The sequence below is a fragment of the Periophthalmus magnuspinnatus genome, chromosome 14, assembly GCF_009829125.3.
Source record: "Periophthalmus magnuspinnatus isolate fPerMag1 chromosome 14, fPerMag1.2.pri, whole genome shotgun sequence".
NCBI lineage: Eukaryota > Metazoa > Chordata > Actinopteri > Gobiiformes > Gobiidae > Periophthalmus > Periophthalmus magnuspinnatus.
This window is the reverse complement of record NC_047139.1, coordinates 1,217,561-1,239,295: the sequence shown is the minus strand read 5'-3', so window position 1 is coordinate 1,239,295 and position 21,735 is coordinate 1,217,561. Positions and strand designations below refer to the sequence as shown.

The window sequence follows — 21,735 nt, the reverse complement described above, 5'->3', positions numbered from 1 at the left end:
CCTCCTCTCTTGTTTTTCTCTCCCTACATTCCTTTACCCTCTTTCTTTCCTCCCCCTCTCCTCATCTTCCCTGTAATCCTCCTCTTTCTCATTCTTTTACCTCCTTCCTCTCTGACTAATCTCTCTCCTTCTTCCCTCTCTCTACTCTCTCTTCCTTTCTCTCCATAACTTCTCTCCCTTTTTTCCTTCCCTCTTCTTTCTTTCCTTCTTTATCTTCTCTCCCTCCTCTCTCTTTCACCTCATTCTTTTACCTCCTTCCTCTCCCATTAACCCTCCCCTCTTTCCCTCCCTCTTTCCTCTTCTCTCCTCCATCTCTAGAATCAAACTTCTACCGTTTAAAGTGTAAAATCACAGTCTATCGTCTAAACAAAGTGTTTGTTTTTTATCATGGTGGTATGAGAACCAGTATCGAGTATCGATTCCTTAGTATCAAAATAGTTTGACATTTTAGTATCATGACACAAACAGCAACAAGAATCAAACACAACAGAGTCAGACGTATTAAATATATTTCATCAGCTCATTAAAACAGCAGTTTATGAAAAAACAAAAAACATTTAGAATTTACATGTGAAATTCATTATAAAAATATGTTCTTTATTTCCAAAGTCGATAAACTCCCAGAACGACAGCGAGGCAAAAGAAAAGTGTAGCTGTGGAGACAAAAGGACAGAACATGATCCAAACTGTGACCATATTTATATTTATACATTTTCCTCACTTAAAACTGTGGACTAGTCTCATGTTATACACGACCTGTCGGCCGTTTGGACACGCCCGCTCAAATGTTTTTTCTTTTGTATTTTTACTACTTTCTACATTTTAGATACACACAGAAGAAATCAAATATATGAAGTCACATTTATGGAATTATGTAGTAAAGAAAAAACATTAAATAACTCAACTGAATATTTTTCAACAAAGCAAACGGTAGATACTTTGAGAAATATACAGTGTGTCCATGAAGTCTCTTTACTATTTTTAAATTTAATTACAAAGGCAAGTGATAACATGTATTAATTACTGCATTTTCTGGACTATAAATGTCACTATTTTTCATAGTTTGTCCAAGGGGACTTATATGTGAAATTATCAGAATATATCATTTCATTTCAAAATAAATAAATAAAATAACTCATTAATAGAGGTTAAGACTGACTCAAGACATTTAGTTGGGTTTGATAAATACAATAGAATGAGTTTTCCCACCTGCTGGAATTCCTTTTATTTCAATGTTGAACTTTACTTTTGGGCTCAAACTATAATCCGAAAAAAATAAAAAATAAATAAATAATAATAATAATTTCACATGTTCATTATTGAAGGCTTGTACCAGTATCTCCTGTTTCACTGAACATTTAAAACATCTCAAAAATGCCCTTAAAAGAAAATGTTGTTCTACTTCTTCCTCTGGAGTGGGTGGATTTGTTCAGAAGCGACAACGAGGATGAAGAATTCAATGGATTTATTGATTTGGAGTGAGATCCAGAGTAAACTTGTTGTTTTTTCTGCTTTATTTATCTGATTAACTGTTAATATCTTACGTTAACAAACCAGACACGTGTTCAGTTCTGTCTGTGCTGGAGGTCATACAGAGGTGGGTTAAATGAGGGAAAAACACTCTGAGAACAATAGAACACGTCTGATTAAGATATCTGCTTTTGTAATACATTCAAAGAGACTTAATGGACACCTAAGTCATTTATCCTTTTGTTCTTTTGACGGATTTGTTTCAGGAGAAAACCAGTCAAAACTGTAAAGAACTGAACAACAGAATAAATGTAAAGGGAGTTCCAACTTTAACCTCCTGAGACTTGAGCTCTTTCATGGTTTTATTACTTTCTCTTTGTTATTTGGGCCGATTGGACCTGATGAGTAAAAACGAAGAATTATCTTTTTACATTATGTAGTTTATGAGAAAAATGACTTCCACATATGAGGATATTTGTTCCACGTTTAAATCATTTTGATAGAACATTTGAATAATGATTTGCAAAAACTATTTATTAAGAGCTTGAAACAGCAACATTTGTCCTGAGTAAAAACAAAATGAGAAACAACAAAGTGTCTCGTGTGAAGAGACAGGAGCAGGAGACAAGTGACTTTACAAAAATAAATAAATAAAAAAATACTCTGAACATTCTAAACTCTTAAAAATATTCTAAATTGAACATTTTTACATTGTTGCTGTTGTTCTTCTAATATAAATTTGCATTGTGGCCTAGACAACCCAAAATGTGACACCAGGTCCCAGGAGGTTAAAACAAAATATGCACAAACTAATCTCCAGAACGCGGCTGTTTTAAGTCCAAAAAGCACATTTCAAACACAAGATTATGTGAAATGTTTTAGTAACTTGGCAGCTTTGCAAACTTTCAGGGACAGATTTAAATAGGTCTTGTGTCATTAACTAGAAAAGAGCTGATATAATAATAATTTTTACCGGAAAGTCTATGGAAATAATGACTGAGAGCAATACTCCCAGAACCAGGGGCAGGGGTCGCCGTTGAGCTCGATTTAACACAGACGGAGCAGATAAAGTGAATCTTGTTAAAATGATAAAACAGTGAGATCTTTAGTCTGGATAGAAATGATCAGGTTCAACATTTGTGACTTTACCTTTTGGATATTTCATGACAAAGTACAACGTGATCAACACATCTGAGAGTCTGACGTCACATGGGACAGTGTGAAACCCCCCCCCCCCGTTAGCGCCCTCTGCGGGTCAGAGCGTTACCTGCCAGGTATCGCACCGTCTCCAGTTTGAGCGACTCCAGCAGAGTTTTCAGTGACGCCACCTCCAGGTCGATCTTCTTGTTTATCTCCATGTAATCGTGGTCCAGGTCCGACTTCTACAGAACCAGAGAAACAGCCATTTTAAAACCAGAACTGTTCTTCAAACTGGACTTTTCGGAGCTTTAATCGTGTTCTAGTCGTTTCTTCTCACCATTTGCCTACTCAAAGTTGTATCTGGAGTGATTCGTGTTTAAGTTTAATCTTTAATCTCTTATTTTCCCGCCCACTGTGACGTCCGCGCTTCCTTCTCCAGTTTTATTTTCTTAATCGTTGATACTCGTAGGATTCTGCAGCGTCGCGTCGCCATTTTTGTACAAATTTATAAAGTGAATCACCCGCGGCGCTCGGCTCCAAATGAAGCTCATCGAGGGTGGAGCGGCGAGTTCCAAACTGCGAGTATCATAGCAACCAAAGAGCCAATCAGGAGCGAGTCTGTTGAAGGTAACGCCCTCTTGCTCTAACGTGGAAGTTTCTGTTTTGTTGTTTCTTTTATGAGGCGGTTTTAGTTGAATATTGTGATTTAAAATGTGTAAATTATAACAGAATGATCCACAGAGATGAGAACCATAGAGACACAAGCTCAACAGGGCGGGTTTAAAACGGCGTCCCATGTCCCTCGGCTCAGTGTCTCCTGAGTTTGAAAGTTCAAGTCCTCGTTTTACCTTTGTGTGAAACTCTGTGCTCGCCTCCATCAGCTTCTTCTCCTGATCTGTGAACTGAAACAAAGACACGTTCATACAGCTCCAGAGTTTGGACGGAGCCGAACACGGGACCCAGAATACTGCAGAATATTCATGTAGAGTTTAGAGTAACTGTATTCAGAGTACAGTTACTTTTACAATCACAGAAACACATGACAGTACTTCGTCGTGTCATTTAGTCTCACCATGTCTGACATGCGGCTGCTCTCCAGGTTGAAGTCCAGTTTTGCCTCCGCTCTCACTTTCTGACTCTCCTCCTGAAAAACACTTGTCAATATAAAGTTTCACACGTAAAAATCATAAATGTGTTTTTTCCTCACGGTGAGTCTGTGCTGGAGCTGCTCCAGTTCACGCTTCATTTTCTGAAAAAACAAAAACACAAAAAACACTAAACGTCACTGAGCCACAGGCAGAGCTGGACTCAGAGACTGTCCAGCAGTCACTGACACTGTAGATACTGTAGATACTGTAGTACTGTAGATACTGTAGTACTGTAGTACTGTAGATACTGTAGTACTGTAGATACTGTAGATACTGTAGTACTGTAGATACTGTAGTACTGTAGATACTGTAGTACTGTAGATACTGTAGATACTGTAGTACTGTAGATACTGTAGATACTGTAGATACTGTAGTACTGTAGATACTGTAGTACTGTAGTACTGTAGATACTGTAGTACTGTAGATACTGTAGTACTGTAGATACTGTAGATACTGTAGTACTGTAGATACTGTAGATACTGTAGATACTGTAGATACTGTACTCAGCGCGTGCGCAGCACAGATCAGGACAGAGTGAACAGATCATGACACAGGGCAGTGAACGAGAGACACTTTTGAAGAGTCACTATGGAAAATATTTTAACAGGGATGAAAAGAAAGAAGGAGAGAGACGGAGGTAAAGAGACGCACGAAAGTCACCGAAAAGTAAGACGAGGGAGTCTGATGAAGAGTATTTAGCACTGGGCTTCACCGAGACTCCGGGGGGACACGAGGACAGACCGGTGTCTGCTGTGGACAGTGGACAGTGTGAAGACAAATAAGACGCCTCATTACACCTCAGTCACGATGAGGAGACGCTGGAGTTTTTTCAAACGTGTCAAATATGAACAACAATCATCCACTTTGTGAAAGTGACTAAAACAAACGAGCTCTGAGCGTCATATAAGGGGCAACCAAAGAGAGAAATTACATGTTTTATTTGATATTTATTTAATTTGAATGTATTATTTTGATATTTATTTCATTTAAATAAACATCTAGTAAAAACATTTCTTCATTTTATGAAGTAAAAACATTTGTTCTTCATAGGGGAGCCCTGGTCTAAAGTGACTTGTTCTTTATGTAACAAAATGGAATGATCTGAACATGATGTGAACTTGTGCTTCTGGCTCCTTCAGATTTGATTTATTTTGGCTCATTTTTGTTATTTCATGTTTTGTTCTTTAAATTATAAACCAGGTGTTACATCCTGACAGTTACTCTTTAAGTTTCTCTTTACTTCATGTCCTGGACCACTACGAAATACTTGTACTTGAGTAAGATTATTTTGAAATAATGTTACTTTTTAAACTATCTCCTTCCTCTCCCACTAATCCTCCCCTTTCTCTCTCCTCCTCCCTCCTTCTTTCTCCCCCCTTTCTCCTCTTCTTTCTTTCCTCTGCTTTTCTCTCCTCTATCTTTCTCTTCTTTGCCTCCTGCTCTCCTGTGTCTCTCTCTTCCCCTCCTCTGTCTTTTCTCCCCCTACATTCCTTTATCCTTTCTTTCCTCCCCTCTCCTTGTCTTCCCTCTGTTCCTCCTCTTTCTTTCTCTCCATTCTTTTACCTCCTTCCTCTCCCACTAATCCTCCTCTTTCCCTCTCTCCTCCTTCATCTTTAGAAAACAAACTTCTACCATTTAAAGAGTAAAATCACAGTCTATCGTCTAAATAAATACTGTTTTTATCATCGTTGTAGTATCAGTATCAGTATCGGTATCGAGTCTGTTCCCCAGTATCGTATCGTGACACGAGTCCAGAGCTGGCCGTGGTCAGGAGCACCCAGCCGGAGGTTCAGGTTCTCACCGTGTTCTCAGAGCGCAGGTTGGCAAAGTCGCTCTTCTCGAGGATCACCATGTCTTTGCGGATGGAGTCCAGATGAGCCATGATCTGCTGCAGCGCGATCTCCTGGAGACAACAGGGGTCAGAGGTCAGAGAAGTGTCCAGCTAAAGGGCACAATGTCAGTGTGCAGCGGTCTGAGCAGGAAACAACCGTCAACCTTCAAATCAGCCCTTTATAGTTCTCATCTCTGTCACCGATTAAGAAAATAAAACTGGAGAAGGAAGTGCGGACGTCACAGGGGGCGTGTCACAGGGGGCGTGTCACAGGGGGCGTGTCACAGGGGGCGTGTCACAGGGGGCGTGTCACAGTGGGCATGTCACAGGGGGCGTGTCACAGGGGGCGTGTCACAGTGGGCGTGGTCTGAGGAGGTTTAAACGGCGGTAAATTGACAAAATGGCGTCTTGAAAATAGTTGCTTAAAGTTTAAACTCAAACATGAATCAGTCCAAACACAACTTCAGGTGAGACTATTGCTCTTCAACCTGAGGAGTGATGATCTGTGTTTAAATACGATCAGCTGAAGGTTTGATTCTGCGTCCGGCCCCTGTGCCTTTGAGCAACACACTTCTCTCTGAGCACAGACCTGGTGGGACTTGGTGACCATGTCTTTGTAAACCATGTCCATGTTGGCTGTGGTCAGAGTCACCAACGCCGCCACGATCAGCTCCGCCTGAGACTTCTCAAAACCTGAAACACATTGGACCTGGTTTAGTCCTGGTATAGTCCTGGTTTAGACCTGCTTTAGACCTGGTTTAGTCCTGGTTTAGTCCTGGTTTAGTCCTGGTTTAGTCCTGGTTTAGTCCTAGTTTAGACCTAGTTTAGACCTGGTTTAGACCTGGTTTAGTCCCGGTTTAGTCCTGGTTAATCCTGGTTTAGTCCTGGTTTAGTCCTGGTTTAGTCCTGTTGAGTCCTGGCCTAGTCCTAGTTTAGACCTGGTTTAGACCTGGTTTAGTCCCGGTTAATCCTGGTTTAGTCCCGGTTTAGTCCTGGTTTAGTCCTGTTGAGTCCTGGCCTAGTCCTAGTTTAGACCTGGTTTAGTCCTGGTTTAGACCTGGTTTAGTCCTGGTTTAGTCCTGGTTTAGACCTGGTTTAGTCCTGGTTAGTCCCGGTTAGTCCTGGTTTAGTCCTGGTTAGTCCTGGTTTAGTCCTGGTCTTGTCCAGGCGTGTCAGGTGGTTGCCGTGGTTACCGTGTTTCTCCAGCTCCATGGCGACGGCGTGGGAGTCAAACGTGAGCTTCCTCTGCTCCAGCGGCATCAGCTCCACCCTCCGCACGTCAAAGGTCATGCAGCGAGCCCCCACAGCGCCACCTGCAGGAAGAGAGGGACAGAGTGGGACTTAAACCCTGATCTAATGTGTCCTCTGCAGAAACATCCTGGACTTGTGTTTTGTTTCATTCACTTCATTCTGTATGAGATACACGTTTTATGCCATACTGTGGAATATTACAGCCAAAGGGACATTTCCATGGAAACAAGCAGGAAGAGTCGCTCCTCCAGGCCAAATAAAAGGTTTGAGGTTTGTGGAGAGGCGAGCTGACAGTAAAGACACAGGTTTTTCAGAGCAATAAAAACATCCAGAATAAAATTTAAAAAAAAACATGCTTTTATTTTAGTCTAAAAGTTACATACTGTGGCTTTAAATATTGTCACTTCACCACAGGTTTCTTTATCATAAAAGCAGGTTTAAATCTGGATCAGACCTGGTCCTGGATCAGTCCTGTGTTTAGTCCACGTTTAGACCCGGGTTGGTCTCCATGGAGCAGAAAACTAAACCACTGTGACCCGTGCTGTGGCTCCCTGCTCCTCTGTGGCTCCTCTCTGCTCCTGACTCCGGGGCCCTGCTCCTCTGTGGCTCCCTGCTCCTCTGTGGCTCCTCTCTGTACCTCCCTGCTCCTCTGTGGCTCCTCTCTGTACCTCCCTGCTCCTCTGTGGCTCCTCTCTGTACCTCCCTGCTCCTCTGTAGCTCTTCTCTGCTCCTGACTCCGGGCCCTATGACTCTGTGGCTCCTCTCTGTATCTCCCTGCTCCTCTGTGGCTCCCTGCTCCTCTCTGTACCTCTCTGCTCCTCTGTGGTTCCTCTCTGCTCCTGACTCCGGGGCCCTATGACTCTGTGGCTCCTCTCTGTATCTCCCTGCTCCTCTGTGGCTCCCTGCTCCTCTCTGCTCCTCTGACACCGGGTGCTGCTCTCTCTCGGGGCCGGGACACTCACCTCTGGAGGCCGCAGGGCGCAGACAGGAGCCGAGTCTCCAGCGGCGGAGCAGCGGGAGCAGCGCGGACATGTCTCTGACCAAAACCCACAAGAGAAGAGTCAAATCAAACTACAAAAGCACAACACTTCTAAAAAACTACAAACTCTCGAACTGTCAACTCCACTTTTCACTTGTTCGCTGTTTTAAACCGCGCACACGGACTCACTACCGCCCCCTGTCTGCGCACAGTCAAACATGTGCGATTTGGACAGAAAAACTACAGAATATTTGTTGTAAATTCTTATTCAGAGGAGAAACTGGAGGCACGTTTCCTGGTCTCAACTTGGCGACTGCTTGTAACTTTCTGAAGAGTCAGGTTTGTGGAGATGCAAGCCCCGCTCACAGTGAGGACACAGGTTTCTCAGTGCAATAAACAACTTGCTAAAAAGGTTAAAAAAAATAATAAATTCAAAAGTGGACAAAACTTGTAGTAGTGAAGACTTCAGTTCTGGTCAGATTACTGCTGGACACTGCCTTATCTCTGTCTGAAGGAGGCGCTAACGACGCTGAACCTCTGTTAGCTTTGTTGTTGGCTAGGTCTAATGAGATACACTAAATGTGCACTGTGCCGGAATCATATTTTGCATTATCGTTCAGGCCCCTAATGCGTGCTCTAACATCCCTTAGCATACCGGCCATTAGCATACCGGCTAGCCCTATTGTTTTCCTTGTTTAGGTTTAGGTCTGAGGATGGAGTTATAAATAGGAGATAGATGACATTTAAGCCCCCCCATCTTTCCTAATAATAGCTTCTTCAGCTCCTGTCTCAAACTATTTCTTTTCTGTGGCTCAGATCTGAAGCTCAGGAGTGTTTAGTGAGTTTGAGATGGAGATGAACAGCAGACTGTGGTCCTGAGCGGCTCTTTGTGACGGTGTGGACCTCCTTTGAAGAGAGTGAGGTACAGATTTGATTATAGAAAATTAACATAGACAAATTAACTATAAAGACAAACTACCCAAATTGCATCTGTTCTAATGTCGTTTCCTCGTCACAAACAGACCTGGAGATGTGTTTTGTTTCATTCACACATTTAACACACAGTTCTACTCTCAAACTGAACACACTCTGTTCCACCTTGTGATGTCATCATGTGGCGATACAGGAAGTGCTCCACGGTGTTGTTAAACTCCACACACCTTCATTTCTAGAATCATTTGGATCATTTCAGTCCTGGAGTTGTCACTTGTCTCGACTGAACTAAAGGTAAAAGGAGCTGTTCACTTGACAAACTACCACTTGATGACATCACAAGGTGGAACAGAGCATTTTGAGCTTTGGAGATGTGACAGACTAATAATAAAGTGTGACTCAAACATGTGTGAATGAAACAAAACACAACTCCAGGTCTGTTTATAAGGAGGAAACAGCGTTAAAACATCACTTAAAGTCACAAGAGTCAGTTTGTGTCATACAGGAGATTTAAATACGAGTTTGACGATCTCAAATCTTCACAAGACAAAAACATGTCCTGTGAACTGACCAAAAGAAAATAGCAGAACGGTTAGAAATAAACTTTATTGCTCAGAACAGAAGTTTTCAAACAAACAAATAAAATATAATAAATCTGAAGTGCAACGCCAAAACTTAGCCACAATGTAGTCCCATTATAGACCAGGTTTAGTCCATCTTTAGACCTGGTTTAGACCTGGTTTAGTCCACTTTAGCCTGCTTTGACATTGTAGAGTTCCACTTTTGACCTGGTAGACCAAACCCATTTTGAATCATAGTTTTGTCCGAAATCAGAACTGGCTAGTCCAGGTTAGACTTCTTATTTATCAAGTCCTGTTCTTGTCCAGGGTTAGTCCAGTTTTAAGTTCTGGTCTATTCCTCTCTGGTCTTATGGTTGATGAAAGAGCAGAGGTTTAGTCCAGTTTCAGTCCTGGTCTAGTTCTCTCCTGTCCTCTCCTTCTGGATGATTTGAAAGACCTGCGAAAGACCTGGCTACGACCTGGTTCAGTCCAGTTCTAGTCCTGGTCTATTCCTCTCCCGTCTTCTGGTTGATGTAGGAGCAGAGGTTTAGTCCAGTTTCAGCCCTGCCTAGTCCTCTCCTGTCTTCTGGATATGAGAGACCTGGCTAAGACCTGGTTTAGTCCAAGTTTAGTCTGGTTCTAGCCCTGGTTTATTCCCCTCCCGTCTTCTGGTTGATGTGGGAGCAGAGGTTTAGTCCAGTTTCAGCCCTGCCTAGTCCTCTCCTGTCTTCTGGATATGAGAGACCTGGCTAAGACCTGGTTTAGTCCAAGTTTAGTCCCGGTTTAATCTGGTTCTAGCCCTGGTTTATTCCTCTCCCGTCTTCTGGTTGATGTGGGAGCACTGGTGAAACACAAAGCTGACGGCTGTGTCCCAGGACAGTTTGAGCACTTGATCTCTGAGCTCCTTTTTGTGCGAAGTGTGACGCCACTGCGAGAGGTCGCTGTTACAGTCTGCGTCCACCGGGGGGCGCACCTCTCTGCCATTCACGCAGCGTCTGCACTTGAACCGGTCGTGGGTGTCGCTCAGAGTGTCCTCGTTCAGCGTAAACAGCTCTCGCAGTTCTCCGAGGGAAAAGTGTCTCTCCACGTCCGTCTCCTCGTCTACCACGCAGCTGCTCAGGGCTTTCTTGTGCGCCTGTCGCTGCAGTATCTTCTCTTCGATGGTCCCAGTGGAGAGCAAGCGGTAGATGTAGCAGCTTTTCTTCTGCCCGTCCCTCCACACGCGCGCCATTGCCTGCTCGTCGTTTGCCGGGTTCCAATCTGGGTCGAACATCACCAGACGATTGGCTCCGATGAGGTTGAGTCCGCACCCTCCGGCCTTGCTGCTCAGCATGAAAATAAACTCGGGGTTGGTGGGGTCGTTGAACCTCTCCACGATCTTGGCCCTCTTCTTTATGGACATGGTTCCGTCCAGTCTCACGTACAGATACTTCCTGCTGCGGAAAAGCTTCTCGAACAGGTCCAGCGTCTGCGTATAGTTGGACACCAGAACCACTTTGTCGTTCGTGGTGCTTTTGGTGATGGCCAGAATGTAATCGAGGACGAGCATTTTGCCCGACAGATGCGGTTCCAAAGTTTTCGGGTTGTAGTTTTGAGGAAACAGATCCAGAGCTCCATCGAACCCGCTCTCGCCTTCCACACACTTGTCGTAGATTAGCGCCGGGTGGTTGCACAGTTTTTTGAGCGAAGTGATGGAGGAGAGAGAGGAGACGCTGATCTTTCCATCTTGCAGTTTCTCGATCGGATTGGCCTGCTGTAAAAAGTGGTGATAGAGTTTACTTTGCAGAGGAGTTAGTCTACAGCACACCACCTGTTCGATCTTCTCCGGGAGATACTTGGACAGAATATCAGAGGTTCTCCTGATCAAGCATCGATTGACAATCCCGATCAGCTCCTTCAGTTTCTCTTCGCCGGCCTGTCGGTCTTTTTCGCTGGCGTCTGCATCTCTTCCTTTGAGAATGGGCATCTCAAAGCGCTTCTTAAACTCGTTGGCCGTGCCCAGGATCCCTGTGTTCACGAAATGCACGAGGCTGAAGTATTCCAGGAGGTCGTTCTGGATGGGCGTGCCTGAGATGAGCACTCGCCTCTGAGCACTCATGGCGTTCAGCGCGTGGTACGTCTGGTTTTCAGAGTTTTTCAGGCGGTGTCCTTCGTCGCAGATGATCAGACCGACTTTGCCTTTGTGCAGGACGTGCGCGTGCAGCCGGAAAGTCTCGTAGGAGATGATGAGCACGGGCGTGGGCACTCGCAGACCACGCTGGCACATGAAGTTCGTCAGCTGTCGGTCGATCTCGTCCTTGGAGCCTCCGTCTATCGCGAGCGGAGTGACGCGCGCGCCCAGCCACTTCCCCACCTCGTTGTACCAGTTACGCACCAAACTGGAGGGCGACACCACGATCGCCTTTTCAATCTCGGGTTTGGCGTCAGGGCTCTGTCGCAGCAGAGTCCAAATAAGCGCGATACACTGCAGCGTCTTCCCCAGCCCCATCTCGTCCGCCATGACGCAGCCGAAGGACCCGGGGATGCGCCTTCCCGTGACGCACTCCCACAGGAACCGGACTCCCTCTCTCTGGTGCGGCCGCAGGACTCGGGACAGCAGCGGATCCACCACGACGTGCACCTCCAGCTTGTCCTTGTCGGCTCGGATGAGGTCGTGCGCGGAGAGGATGGGCGGCTCGTACAGCACCAGCGCGCCCTCTCCAAACGGGTCATGGAGCGCCCTCCTCCCGCCCGCGCGCTTCACCCCCAGCGCCCGGAGCCCCAGCGGACCCGTGTAGTTCGCGATGGGGACCTTAAAGGGCCGGGACAGGATGCTCTGGATGTACCTCTCGTGCTTCTCCCCGCTCGTGCAGCTCTCCCCGGGCTGCGCGCACAGGGGAGTCAGTGGTTTTCTGTACGGGTTCAAATGCGTCACCGGCGCCTCTTTCTTGGCACGTTTCGGCTCGCTCCAGTCCGGGTCATCCTCTTCTCGCTTAATCCGTTTGACCACTTGACTCGGGGCCAAACTCCGTCTCATTTTTTTTGCAGAGGTTTGTGTCCGTGGCAACACCGCATTCACTCCTCGTAGCGTTAGCAGCACAAACTGTCTATTTAACTTTGCTTCTTTGGCTTTAAAAAGTCTGTTTAAACTCACGAATCGTTCATCATTAAAGTTCAGCCCCGGTAAAAGCTCGGGTCAGCAGCAGAAACAAGTTTAAACCCGTACTTTTACCCGCTGGAGCTGGGCAGGTTTGGCTCTGAGCGTCGCGCGTTATTTTTTGAGCGTTTGTTGTGGTTCCGGGTTGTGCGTCTTACGTCACAGTCATGGCGGCGGCGGACGGCTGGTTCACGGCGTTAGCTGTCGGAGTTTCTTTGCTAAAATGTCTCTTTATCAACGCGTAGTAAGTGCCATTTTACGCTAGTTTAACTGGCACTAGTCCGTGTGATTTGTCCGTATCGTTACAGTAAATTTAAGCCTCATTTTAAGCTAAAACGGAGGCGGGAAAGTAGTTGACAGTTAGCATTGAGCTAAAGCTGCTAACTTTATCTCCACATTTGACAGGTTTCTCATTGAACAAAACAAACATATATATGAGAAATTAAATGGTTTGTCGTGCCTTTATTTGCAGATATCCATAACAATAATGCACCGTTAAATTAAATGATAAAATGTAAAGCTGACGTGTGGGTTTGTGATTGTGGCGAGTCACCTCAAGATGGCGCCATTTCTATGATTTTAGTGATAAAGTGCATTTAGCAGATTAATATTTTTATTTTTTTCTAATTCTGGCTTGGTTTAGTGGGATAGTAAGTGTCAGTTTGTGGAGGAAGGCTGATAATAAAAGTACAAAAATACAGAAAGCAGCGCTGAATCCCTCTGTGTGTGTGTCATCAACGCAGAAAAATCCATCTAAAATACTCAGTTTACAGTTTACTATTAGCACGAACTTATTAAAACTGACTTATTTCTTGTAAATATCTTTAAAAATGCTGATAATGTTTTTCTTGTTTAAAGTCGCTCCACAGACTTCGAGGTGCACAGAAACTGGTTAGCGATCACTCACAGCCTCCCGGTGTCCCGCTGGTACTACGAGGTCAGTACTACTAAATCTACTACTACTAGTACTACTACTGCTACTGCTGTTACTATTGCTGTTACTATTGCTACTGCTGACAAGGTAAGTTTATTTGTATAGTACAGTACTAAAAATAATTAAGTGCTTTACAGAATAAGAAAGACATTAAAATAACAATACAACAAACCAAAACATAAATTATTATCATAAAATGAAAACTAAAAGAGAAATAAAACCCTTTCAGGCAAACCTTACTACTACTACTACTACTACTACTACCACTACTACTTCAAAAATTGTAGGAGTCTTCTGTTAAAATTTGATGTTTTGTTATTAAATTAAGACTAAATCAGGTCAAATCCATTTATAGCATTAAAGAAGTGAAAAGAACTAAACCATGTCTGACCCAGTACTAGCTCCAACCCAGAGCTAACCCAGGTCTAACCCAGGTCTAAACCAGGTCTAAACCAGGTCTAAACCAGGTCTAAACCAGGTCTGAAACAGGTCTGAAACAGGTCTAAACCAGGTCTAAACCAGGTCTAACCCAGATCTCGTGTCCCTTGTGTCTCTCAGAACACGTCGGAGTGGACACTGGACTACCCACCGCTGTTCGCCTGGTTCGAGTTCGGTTTGTCTCACGTTGGACGACACTTTGATAAAAACATGCTTCAGATTCAGAAAGCGCCGTACGAAAGTGACGCCACTCTGCTGTTCCAAAGGCTGTCTGTCATCTGCACCGACCTGGTCTACATCCTGGCCACAAGAGAGTGAGTCCGAACCTGCTTTAGACCTGGTTTAGTCCTGGTTTAGTCCTGGTTCAGTCTTGGTTTAGTCCCTGTTTATTCCCAGTTTAGTCCCGGTTTAGTCCCAGTTTATTCCCGGTTTAGTCCTGGTTTAGTCCTGGTTTAGACCTGGTTCAGTCCTGGTTTAGTCCTGGTTTAGTCCTGGTTTAGTCCCGGTTTAGTCCCGGTTTAGTGCCGGTTTAGACCTGGTTTAGTCCTGGTTTAGACCTGGTTTAGTCCTGGTTTAGTCCTGGTTTAGACCTGTTTGAGTCCTGGTTTAGTCCTGGTTTATTCCCGGTTTATTCCTGGTTCAGTCCTGGTTCAGTCCTGGTCTTATTCACCTGTGCTGTGTCTCAGGTGCTGTCGCTGTGTCTCGGAGCAGAAATCCTCCAGAGACATTTTGAATCGTCCTTCGTTTGTTCTCGCTGTTCTTCTGCTCTTCAACTTCGGCCTCCTGATCGTCGACCGTATCCTTAAGACCCACTTGGGCCCAACAGATCGTCTTTTAGTCCTGGTTTAGTTCTGGTTTAGTCCTGGTTTAGACCTCGTTTTGTTCTGCCTTTTAAAATGTATTAACAATTGGATTCATAGAGTGCCTTTCAAGACACCCAAAGTGCTTCAGAGCATTCTTTGTTCTCGGTGATGGTCAGCTACTATCATAGTCACAGCTGCCCTGGGACAGACTGATGGAAGTGAGGCTGCCAGTTTGCACCACGGGCCCTTCCCACCACCAACAACACTCACACACCACATTCATATTTATAGTTTAAAAATTCTATTCTTGAGACAATTCAAAGCAGTGCAAAGGACTCAATTTTAGTCCTGGTTTGGGCCCAGCAGATCCTCTTTTAGTCCCGGTTTAGTCCCGGTTTAGTCCCGGTTTAGTCCCGGTTTATTCATGGTTTATTCCCGGTTTATTCCCGGTTTAGTCCCGGTTTAGTCCCGGTTTATTCCCGGTTTAGTCCCGGTTTAGTCCCGGTTTAGTCCCGGTTTAGTCCCGGTTTAGTCCCGGTTTAGTCCCGGTTTAGTCCTGTTTTTCTGAACTTTGTGTCAGATATTCATTTCCAGTACAATGGTTTCTTGATGGGCTTCCTGCTGCTGTCTGTGGCCAAACACCTGCAGGTCTGGACGTGGACTGGACGTGGACTGGACTTGGACTGGACTTGGACTGGACTTGGACTGGACATGGACTGGACATGGACTGGTTTACTGAAAGTGATCTGATGTGTAACCCTGTGTGTTGTCAGTCCAAACACCTGCAGGGGGCGCTGTTGTTCTCCATCCTGTTGAACCTCAAACACATTTACCTGTACGTGGCTCCGGCGTACGGCGTGTTCCTGCTCCGGTCCTACTGCTTCACCAAAGACCACAGTGGTAAGACCTGATTCAGACCCGATTTAAACCGGGTTTAGACCTGATTAACTTTGGATTTTGATCACTGTGTCCGAGCCCTGACAGGGCATCGGGCCTACTGGTGTCGAAACTGTGTCCTGGGCCATGTTTATAACTGCTAAAATGAACGGACGTCAGTGGGAGGACGCAGCGTGATGGTGAACGTGCCCGTCATTCACTCCACGGTGATGTGAGGAAAGTCGAGAGCTTTCAACATCTAATTCGCCGTCACCATGGCAACGAAGATATTGTTTTTGCTGAATTTTTTTAAAATTTCTTCTATTTCTTTGCCATCCTAAACAAGTTTAAAAACTCACAAAACTTTGACCAAAATTCATTAATGACAGAGCATTAGTGCCTAACACACGGGAGGCCAGTGGAGTACGAGGTGAAGCTCCTGAGGGCTGTTCAACGCCGCTTACAGCTTTAATTTATTAAAATGTTTATTCTAGTCCTGGTCTAGTCCTGGTCTAATCCTGGTTTAGCCCTGGTTTAGACCTGGTTCAGTCCTGGTTTACTCCTGGTTAATCCTGTTTTACTTGTGGTTTAGTTCTGATACGGGCCCTAAACCCGTCCTGACAGCGCCCCCTGCCGTCTGTCTGTGTGTTGCAGACGGCCGGTTGAACTGGAGGAGCTTCAGTTTGCTGCGTTTCTCAGCTCTGGGTCTGATCGTTCTCTTGGTCACCGCCGTGTCCTTCGGCCCCTTCATCGCCATGGTAACAGTCACTCAAACACTGACGGGCTTTGGTCATGGTTCAGTCCCGGTCTAGGCCTTAAGTCCTCTAGTCCAGCTCTGTTTAAAACCTGGCTCAGTCCTTTTTTAGTCCTGGTTTAAGGTTAAGGTATATATTTATTCCTCGTGTGGGAAACTCTTTCTCTGCATTTGACCCGTCCTTCTTCAGTCCTGGTTCAGTCCTGGTTCAGTCCTGGTTCAGTCCTGGTTCAATCCTGGTTCAGTCCTGGTTCAGTCCTGGTTCTGGTCTCCCTCCTCAGGGTCAGATGCCTCAGGTTTTGTCGCGTCTCTTCCCCTTTAAGAGAGGACTGTGCCACGCCTACTGGGCCCCGAACGCCTGGGCCCTGTACAACGCTGCAGACAAGGCCCTCACCGTGCTGGGTAAGACCGGGTTTAGACCTGCTTTAGTCCTGATTTAGACCTGATGTAGTCTTGTTTTTAGTCCTGGTTTGTCCCTGTTCTCAGGTCTTCGTCTGGGTCTGGTCGGTTCTGGTCCTCAGGCCTCGATGACTGGAGGTTTGGTTCAGGAGTTTCATCACACGGCTCTGCCCTCGATCTCCCCGACGGTGACGCTCCTCTGCACCGCACTGGCCATTCTGGTGAGTCCTGGTTTAGTCCTACTTTTGTTCTACTTTAGTTTTGTTTCAGTCCTGTTTTAGTCCAGGTTTAGTCCAGAGACCTGTACCTGTTGCTGAACTTATCCTGTACAAGTCTCTCTGACCCTGATAGACTAATGTGAAGGAGCAGCGACTCTACTCCGAGCTCCTCCTGTGGGGAGTCCCTGCCCCGAGCGAGCTGTCAATCAAAATCACTATATACGAGGAATTTAAAAAAAATAGTACGAGCCAAACTAAGGAAAAGCAGCCGCTGAGTTCATATGAAGTCAGCACTTAGTGGACCAGTCACGCCCACGCACTCCACGCCACGGAGAAAGTACAGCCTTTGAATGTCACTCATCGACACAGAAGAAGCGTCAGTGCTTAAGTCACGAGACCCAAACTACGATGTCATCAAACAGCGGCGTGGAGTCGTGGAAACGTAGACTATGACCTGTTGTATTGTCTCCACAGCCCGCGGTGTTGTTCCTGATGTGGCGCCCGCGTTGCTCCGCCTCCTTCCTGCGAGCGCTGGTCCTGTGTGCGCTCGGTTCCTTCCTGTTTGGGTGGCACGTCCATGAGAAGGCCGTGCTCCTCGCCATCCTGCCCCTCAGGTCAGACACAGACCTGGTTTAGATCTGGTTTAGACTTGGTTTAGTTCAGATTTCGTGGATGGGTCTAAACCTTTTTGTCCCTGCTTGTTGCTGTAGCGTTCTGGCCGTGCAGAGCAGAGAGGATGCTGGGATATTTCTGGTTTTGGCGTCAACTGGACACTACTCCCTGTTCCCACTGATCTTCACCGCAGCAGGTACAACCACAGCATCTGGGAGGGCATCTGACACACCACAGCATCTGGGAGGGCATCTGACACACCACAGCATCTGGGAGGGCATCTGACTGTGTTGTGTTTCCAGAGCTGCCGCTGAAGTTCCTCCTGATGTTGCTGTTCTCAGTCTTCTCCTTCAGTTCGCTCCACAGACTGCACGGGTCAGTCGTGTGTCTTCTGTTGGACAGGCCTGAAATGTGATGTTTTTGACTGTTGTGTGTTTTATTTTCTGGTGTTAGTCGAGAGTAAACCAAACTAGGGACGGGGTGATAAACAATATTATCATTTATCATTTATCGTGATAAAAAGCGTCGACAATAATCGGATGGCCTCCTCTAGATCACTGCTGTTTTCACTGATAAAGTACAACTCTGTGTAAAAACAGAACCTGTTCATAATATTAAAATTGTAATTATTCATATCAAGAACATTTAAACTGTCAGCAACAATAATTACTGTGATATAATCTTTAATTGTGATTATTTTATCCATGATATCGGCCCTGACCCTATAACCTCAACCAAAACCATAACCATAGCCTGACTGATGCCTCGCATCTCCACAAACCTGACTCTTCTTTGGTCTGGAGGAGCCTACTAGTTTCTGTGGAAATATTCTTTTGGCTATAATATTCCACAGTTTGGCATCTCCATGGAGAATGTTTTAGGCATGGGTTTAACTTTATATTGTCTATCATGCAGGTGACCTCCAGAAAGTTACACACTGTAGCTTTAAGAGAAAATTGTAAAAAGTCCCCTGCTCCCTGATAGTTAGCAGAGAGTTTGTGTGTAGCATTGGCTGCTGGAGCTGAACGTCTGTTACTGTAGGTTGCCATGACGATGACCTCTCTGGTGTGCGATTGGTCGGGTGTTTTGGTGCGTGTGGACTTCATTTCCCATGATGCCTCTGTGCCCAGGTCCTCTCTACTGTGCGCCCTGGAGCGCTGGTACCTGTGCGGTCTGGGTCTGGTGTGTGTGACCTCTGAGCTGCTCCTGCCCCTGTCGACAGTGAGCGCGCGCCTGCCGTTTCTGCCCCTGCTGCTCACCTCCGTGTACTGCGCCGTGGGCGTGGCCTACTGCTTCATACGAGTCTACGGAAGCCTCCTGAGGACAAACTACAAGATCAAAGCCAGCTGAGACCAGTCCTGGTTTAGTCCTGGTTTAGTCCTGGTTTAGTCCTGGTTTAGTCCTGGTTTAGTCCTGGTTTAGTCCTGGTTTAGTCCTGGTTTAGTCCTGGTTTAAAGAGGGTTAGTTTGCAAAATCGATTCTTTTGAGCTTTCTATCTTGTTATAATGTTGTTCTCTCATAAAAACACGTCTGAATAGATTTTAAATATCACCCATGCATGTTTGAATAATCTAGCAATCTGTCCTGGGTCTATTCAAACCCTCCTTACAGTTAGCAGTACGAGGCTCCGCTCACAAGCCAACGTCACCCATGCTCCCACACGACAATCCTCCATAAATATACAAAAACATGATACAAACTGTGCACTATGACTTCACAAACCTGGTGTGATGTGCAGTAGTTTCATTAGTGGGACGCAGCTGATTGTGTTGTGATCGTGGTCTGAAGGGGGAGGGGCTTAGCACAGAGAGCAAAGAGAGGAGAGACTCAGAACAGCTAAAATGAAAGTGGAACTTATATATAGCATTTTTAAAACAATAACGGGAAACAGTTAATACCCCACAGAAGTACATACTCCCTCTTTAATACCCCACAGAAGTACATACTCCCTCTTTAATACCCCCTAGAAGTACATACTCCCTCTTTAATACCCCACAGAAGTACATACTCCCTCTTTAATACCCCCTAGAAGTACATACTCCCTCTTTAATCCAGGTTTAACTGTTTCTGGGTGTTTTTTCTAGACCAAACTTCAGCTGGATAATCTGTTTGGTGCCTTTGACGATGCTTCAGGATGAAACGGGCCAAAGGACAAATATTTGTTTTGGAGCCAAAAATGTCATTAATGAATAAACATTCCTTTTTCTATAAAACTGGTTTGTTTTTTGTAAAACTTTTTATGACAAACATTCTGAGTTTGGACATTAGAATATTTGAAGCTGTTAAAAACAAAGACAGAAGCTCAAGAGAAGACTGCACTACACAGAGCAGGCCAGTAGAGGGCGCTCGCCTACAGCTTTAAGTAGACCTAAACCAGGTCTAAACCAGGTCTAAACCAGGTCTAAACCAGGTCTAAACCAGGTCTAAACCAGGTCTAAACCAGGACTAAACCAGGTCTAAACTAGGTCTAAACCAGGACTAAACCAGGTTTAAACCAGGTCTAAACCAGGTCTAAACCAGGTCTAAACTAGGTCTAAACTAGGTCTAAACTAGGTCTAAACTAGGTCTAAACAAGGTCTAAACCAGGTTTAAACTAGGTCTAAACAAGGTCTAAACCAGGACTAAACCAGGTCTAAACTAGGTCTAAACCAGGACTAAACCAGGTCTAAACTAGGTCTAAACCAGGTTTAAACCAGGTCTAAACCAGGTCTAAACCAGGTCTAAACTAGGTCTAAACTAGGTCTAAACCAGGTCTAAACCAGGTTTAAACTAGGTCTAAACAAGGTCTAAACCAGGTCTAAACTAGGTCTAAACCAGGACTAAACCAGGTCTAAACTAGGTCTAAACCAGGTTTAAACCAGGTCTAAACCAGGTCTAAACCAGGTCTAAACCAGGTCTAAACCAGGTCTAAACCAGGTCTAAACCAGGTCTAAACTAGGTCTAAACCAGGTCTAAACCAGGTCTAAACTAGGTCTAAACCAGGACTAAACTAGGTCTAAACCGGGATTAAACTAGGTCTAAAACCAGGTCTAAACCAGGTCTAAACCAGGTCTAAACCGGGTCTAAACCAGGACTAAACCGGGTCTAAACCAGGACTAAACCAGGTCTAAACCAGGACTAAACCAGGTCTAAACCGGGTCTAAACCGGGTCTAAACCAGGTCTAAACCAGGTCTAAACCGGGTCTAAACCGGGTCTAAACCGGGTCTAAACGGGGTCTCTGTCTGACACTGACCTGCTTCGCTCATTTTTGGGAAGTGAGTTGTGTTTTGTGTCGACTCAGGTTCAGTATTTTTAACTTTGCTCAAAGGCACTTTCTCCGGACGTCTGGGGGAAGCAAACCCACAACCCTCCCCCACAACCTCCCCCACAACCCTCCCCCACAACCCTCCCGACCACAGAGGAACACGCCGGTCACACTGGAGGTCACTGCTGAGTAAACATGGTCATCCGTTTGACTTAAAGGCGCATTATGTAACTTTTCTAATGGAGGTTATGTGACGGTTAACTTCTCCATGGAAACAAACAAGTGATGCCACCAGGCCAAATCACAGCTCAGATCTGTGAAAAGGTGAGCCTCGTACTGGGGCCTGATAGAGATCTCTAGATTACTCAAACATGCATCGATCTAAAACCTCAGACGTGTTTTTGAAGAAGGAACAAGGTAAAAAGCTCCAAAAAGTGCACTTTAGCCCCTCTTTAATACCATACTGTGGGACATTTAAAGGCCCAGTGCTCTTGAGGTTAATTATAAAGCATTTTTTAGTAAAAAAAAAATCAGGAAGTGCATGTTAGCATGTAGCAACTCAATAATTAGGATGTTCTGATGCATAAGGGAAGTGAGGAGTAACTCTGGACCAAACTGTGTAAAAGTTCTGTACTCCGCTGACGTCCACGTTAGAAAACTGTGGTGTCCAGTGGAGCTGATGTCGCCGTAAACGTCACACTAAAGCGCCTCATGCTGTAGCGCCCCCTGTGGACAGATGCACATCACACTAGAGCAGCACTTTTTAATACATTTGTACCAAAATGACGACGCGACAAGTATCAACGATTAAGAAAATAAAACTGGAGAAGGAAGAGCGGACGTCACAGTGGGCGTGTCACAGGGGGCGTGTCACAGTGGGCGTGTCACAGTGGGCGTGTCACAGGGGGCGTGTCACAGGTGGAGGTTAAACGGGGGCAGATCGACAAAAATGGCGTCTTGAAAACAGTGGATTAAAGATTAAACTCAAACATGAATCATGAGTATTTT

At 45.3% G+C, this 21,735-nt stretch overlaps 3 protein-coding genes across 3 annotated transcripts; 1 reads left to right on the top strand and 2 right to left on the bottom strand.

Moving 5' to 3' along the window:
• Window positions 1-494: 494 nt before the first annotated feature.
• ccdc90b (coiled-coil domain containing 90B) lies at window positions 495-7,982 on the bottom strand. Its single transcript, XM_033978041.2, has 9 exons — window positions 7,803-7,982; window positions 6,783-6,902; window positions 6,179-6,282; window positions 5,560-5,661; window positions 3,818-3,859; window positions 3,683-3,754; window positions 3,459-3,512; window positions 2,738-2,852; window positions 495-653 (listed from the first exon to the last, which is right to left on the bottom strand). The coding sequence occupies exons 1-9, from the start codon at window positions 7,870-7,872 to the stop codon at window positions 598-600; spliced, it is 735 nt and encodes a 244-aa protein (XP_033833932.1). The 5' UTR covers window positions 7,873-7,982; the 3' UTR covers window positions 495-597.
• A 1,532-nt stretch (window positions 7,983-9,514) lies between these two features.
• rad54l (RAD54 like) lies at window positions 9,515-12,340 on the bottom strand. Its single transcript, XM_033978524.2, has one exon. It carries the CDS (start codon window positions 12,326-12,328, stop codon window positions 10,118-10,120), a length of 2,211 nt encoding a protein of 736 aa, XP_033834415.1. The 5' UTR covers window positions 12,329-12,340; the 3' UTR covers window positions 9,515-10,117.
• Window positions 12,341-12,601: 261 nt separating this feature from the next.
• alg8 (ALG8 alpha-1,3-glucosyltransferase) lies at window positions 12,602-19,691 on the top strand. The gene is made up of 13 exons (XM_033977961.2): window positions 12,602-12,692; window positions 13,307-13,385; window positions 13,941-14,134; window positions 14,507-14,616; window positions 15,204-15,271; window positions 15,397-15,523; window positions 16,154-16,257; window positions 16,535-16,655; window positions 16,740-16,873; window positions 17,345-17,484; window positions 17,581-17,678; window positions 17,785-17,857; window positions 18,613-19,691. Exons 1-13 carry the CDS (start codon window positions 12,616-12,618, stop codon window positions 18,830-18,832), a joined length of 1,545 nt encoding a protein of 514 aa, XP_033833852.1. The 5' UTR covers window positions 12,602-12,615; the 3' UTR covers window positions 18,833-19,691.
• The last annotated feature ends 2,044 nt before the right edge of the window (window positions 19,692-21,735 follow it).

Coding starts and splice junctions, on each gene's coding strand:
- rad54l (XM_033978524.2), bottom strand. CDS start 12,328: ATGAGACGGAGTTTGGCCCCGAGTCAAGTGGTCAAACGGATTAAGCGA.
- alg8 (XM_033977961.2), top strand. CDS start 12,616: ATGGCGGCGGCGGACGGCTGGTTCACGGCGTTAGCTGTCGGAGTTTCT. Junction 14,617..15,203: donor CGGCCTCCTGATCGTCGACC/GTATCCTTAAGA, acceptor ACTTTGTGTCAG/ATATTCATTTCCAGTACAAT. Junction 17,858..18,612: donor TCGCTCCACAGACTGCACGG/GTCAGTCGTGTG, acceptor CTCTGTGCCCAG/GTCCTCTCTACTGTGCGCCC.
- ccdc90b (XM_033978041.2), bottom strand. CDS start 7,872: ATGTCCGCGCTGCTCCCGCTGCTCCGCCGCTGGAGACTCGGCTCCTGT. Junction 6,283..6,782: donor CATGGAGCTGGAGAAACACG/GTAACCACGGCA, acceptor AATGTGTTTCAG/GTTTTGAGAAGTCTCAGGCG. Junction 654..2,737: donor GACGGTGCGATACCTGGCAG/GTAACGCTCTGA, acceptor TTGTCTCCACAG/CTACACTTTTCTTTTGCCTC.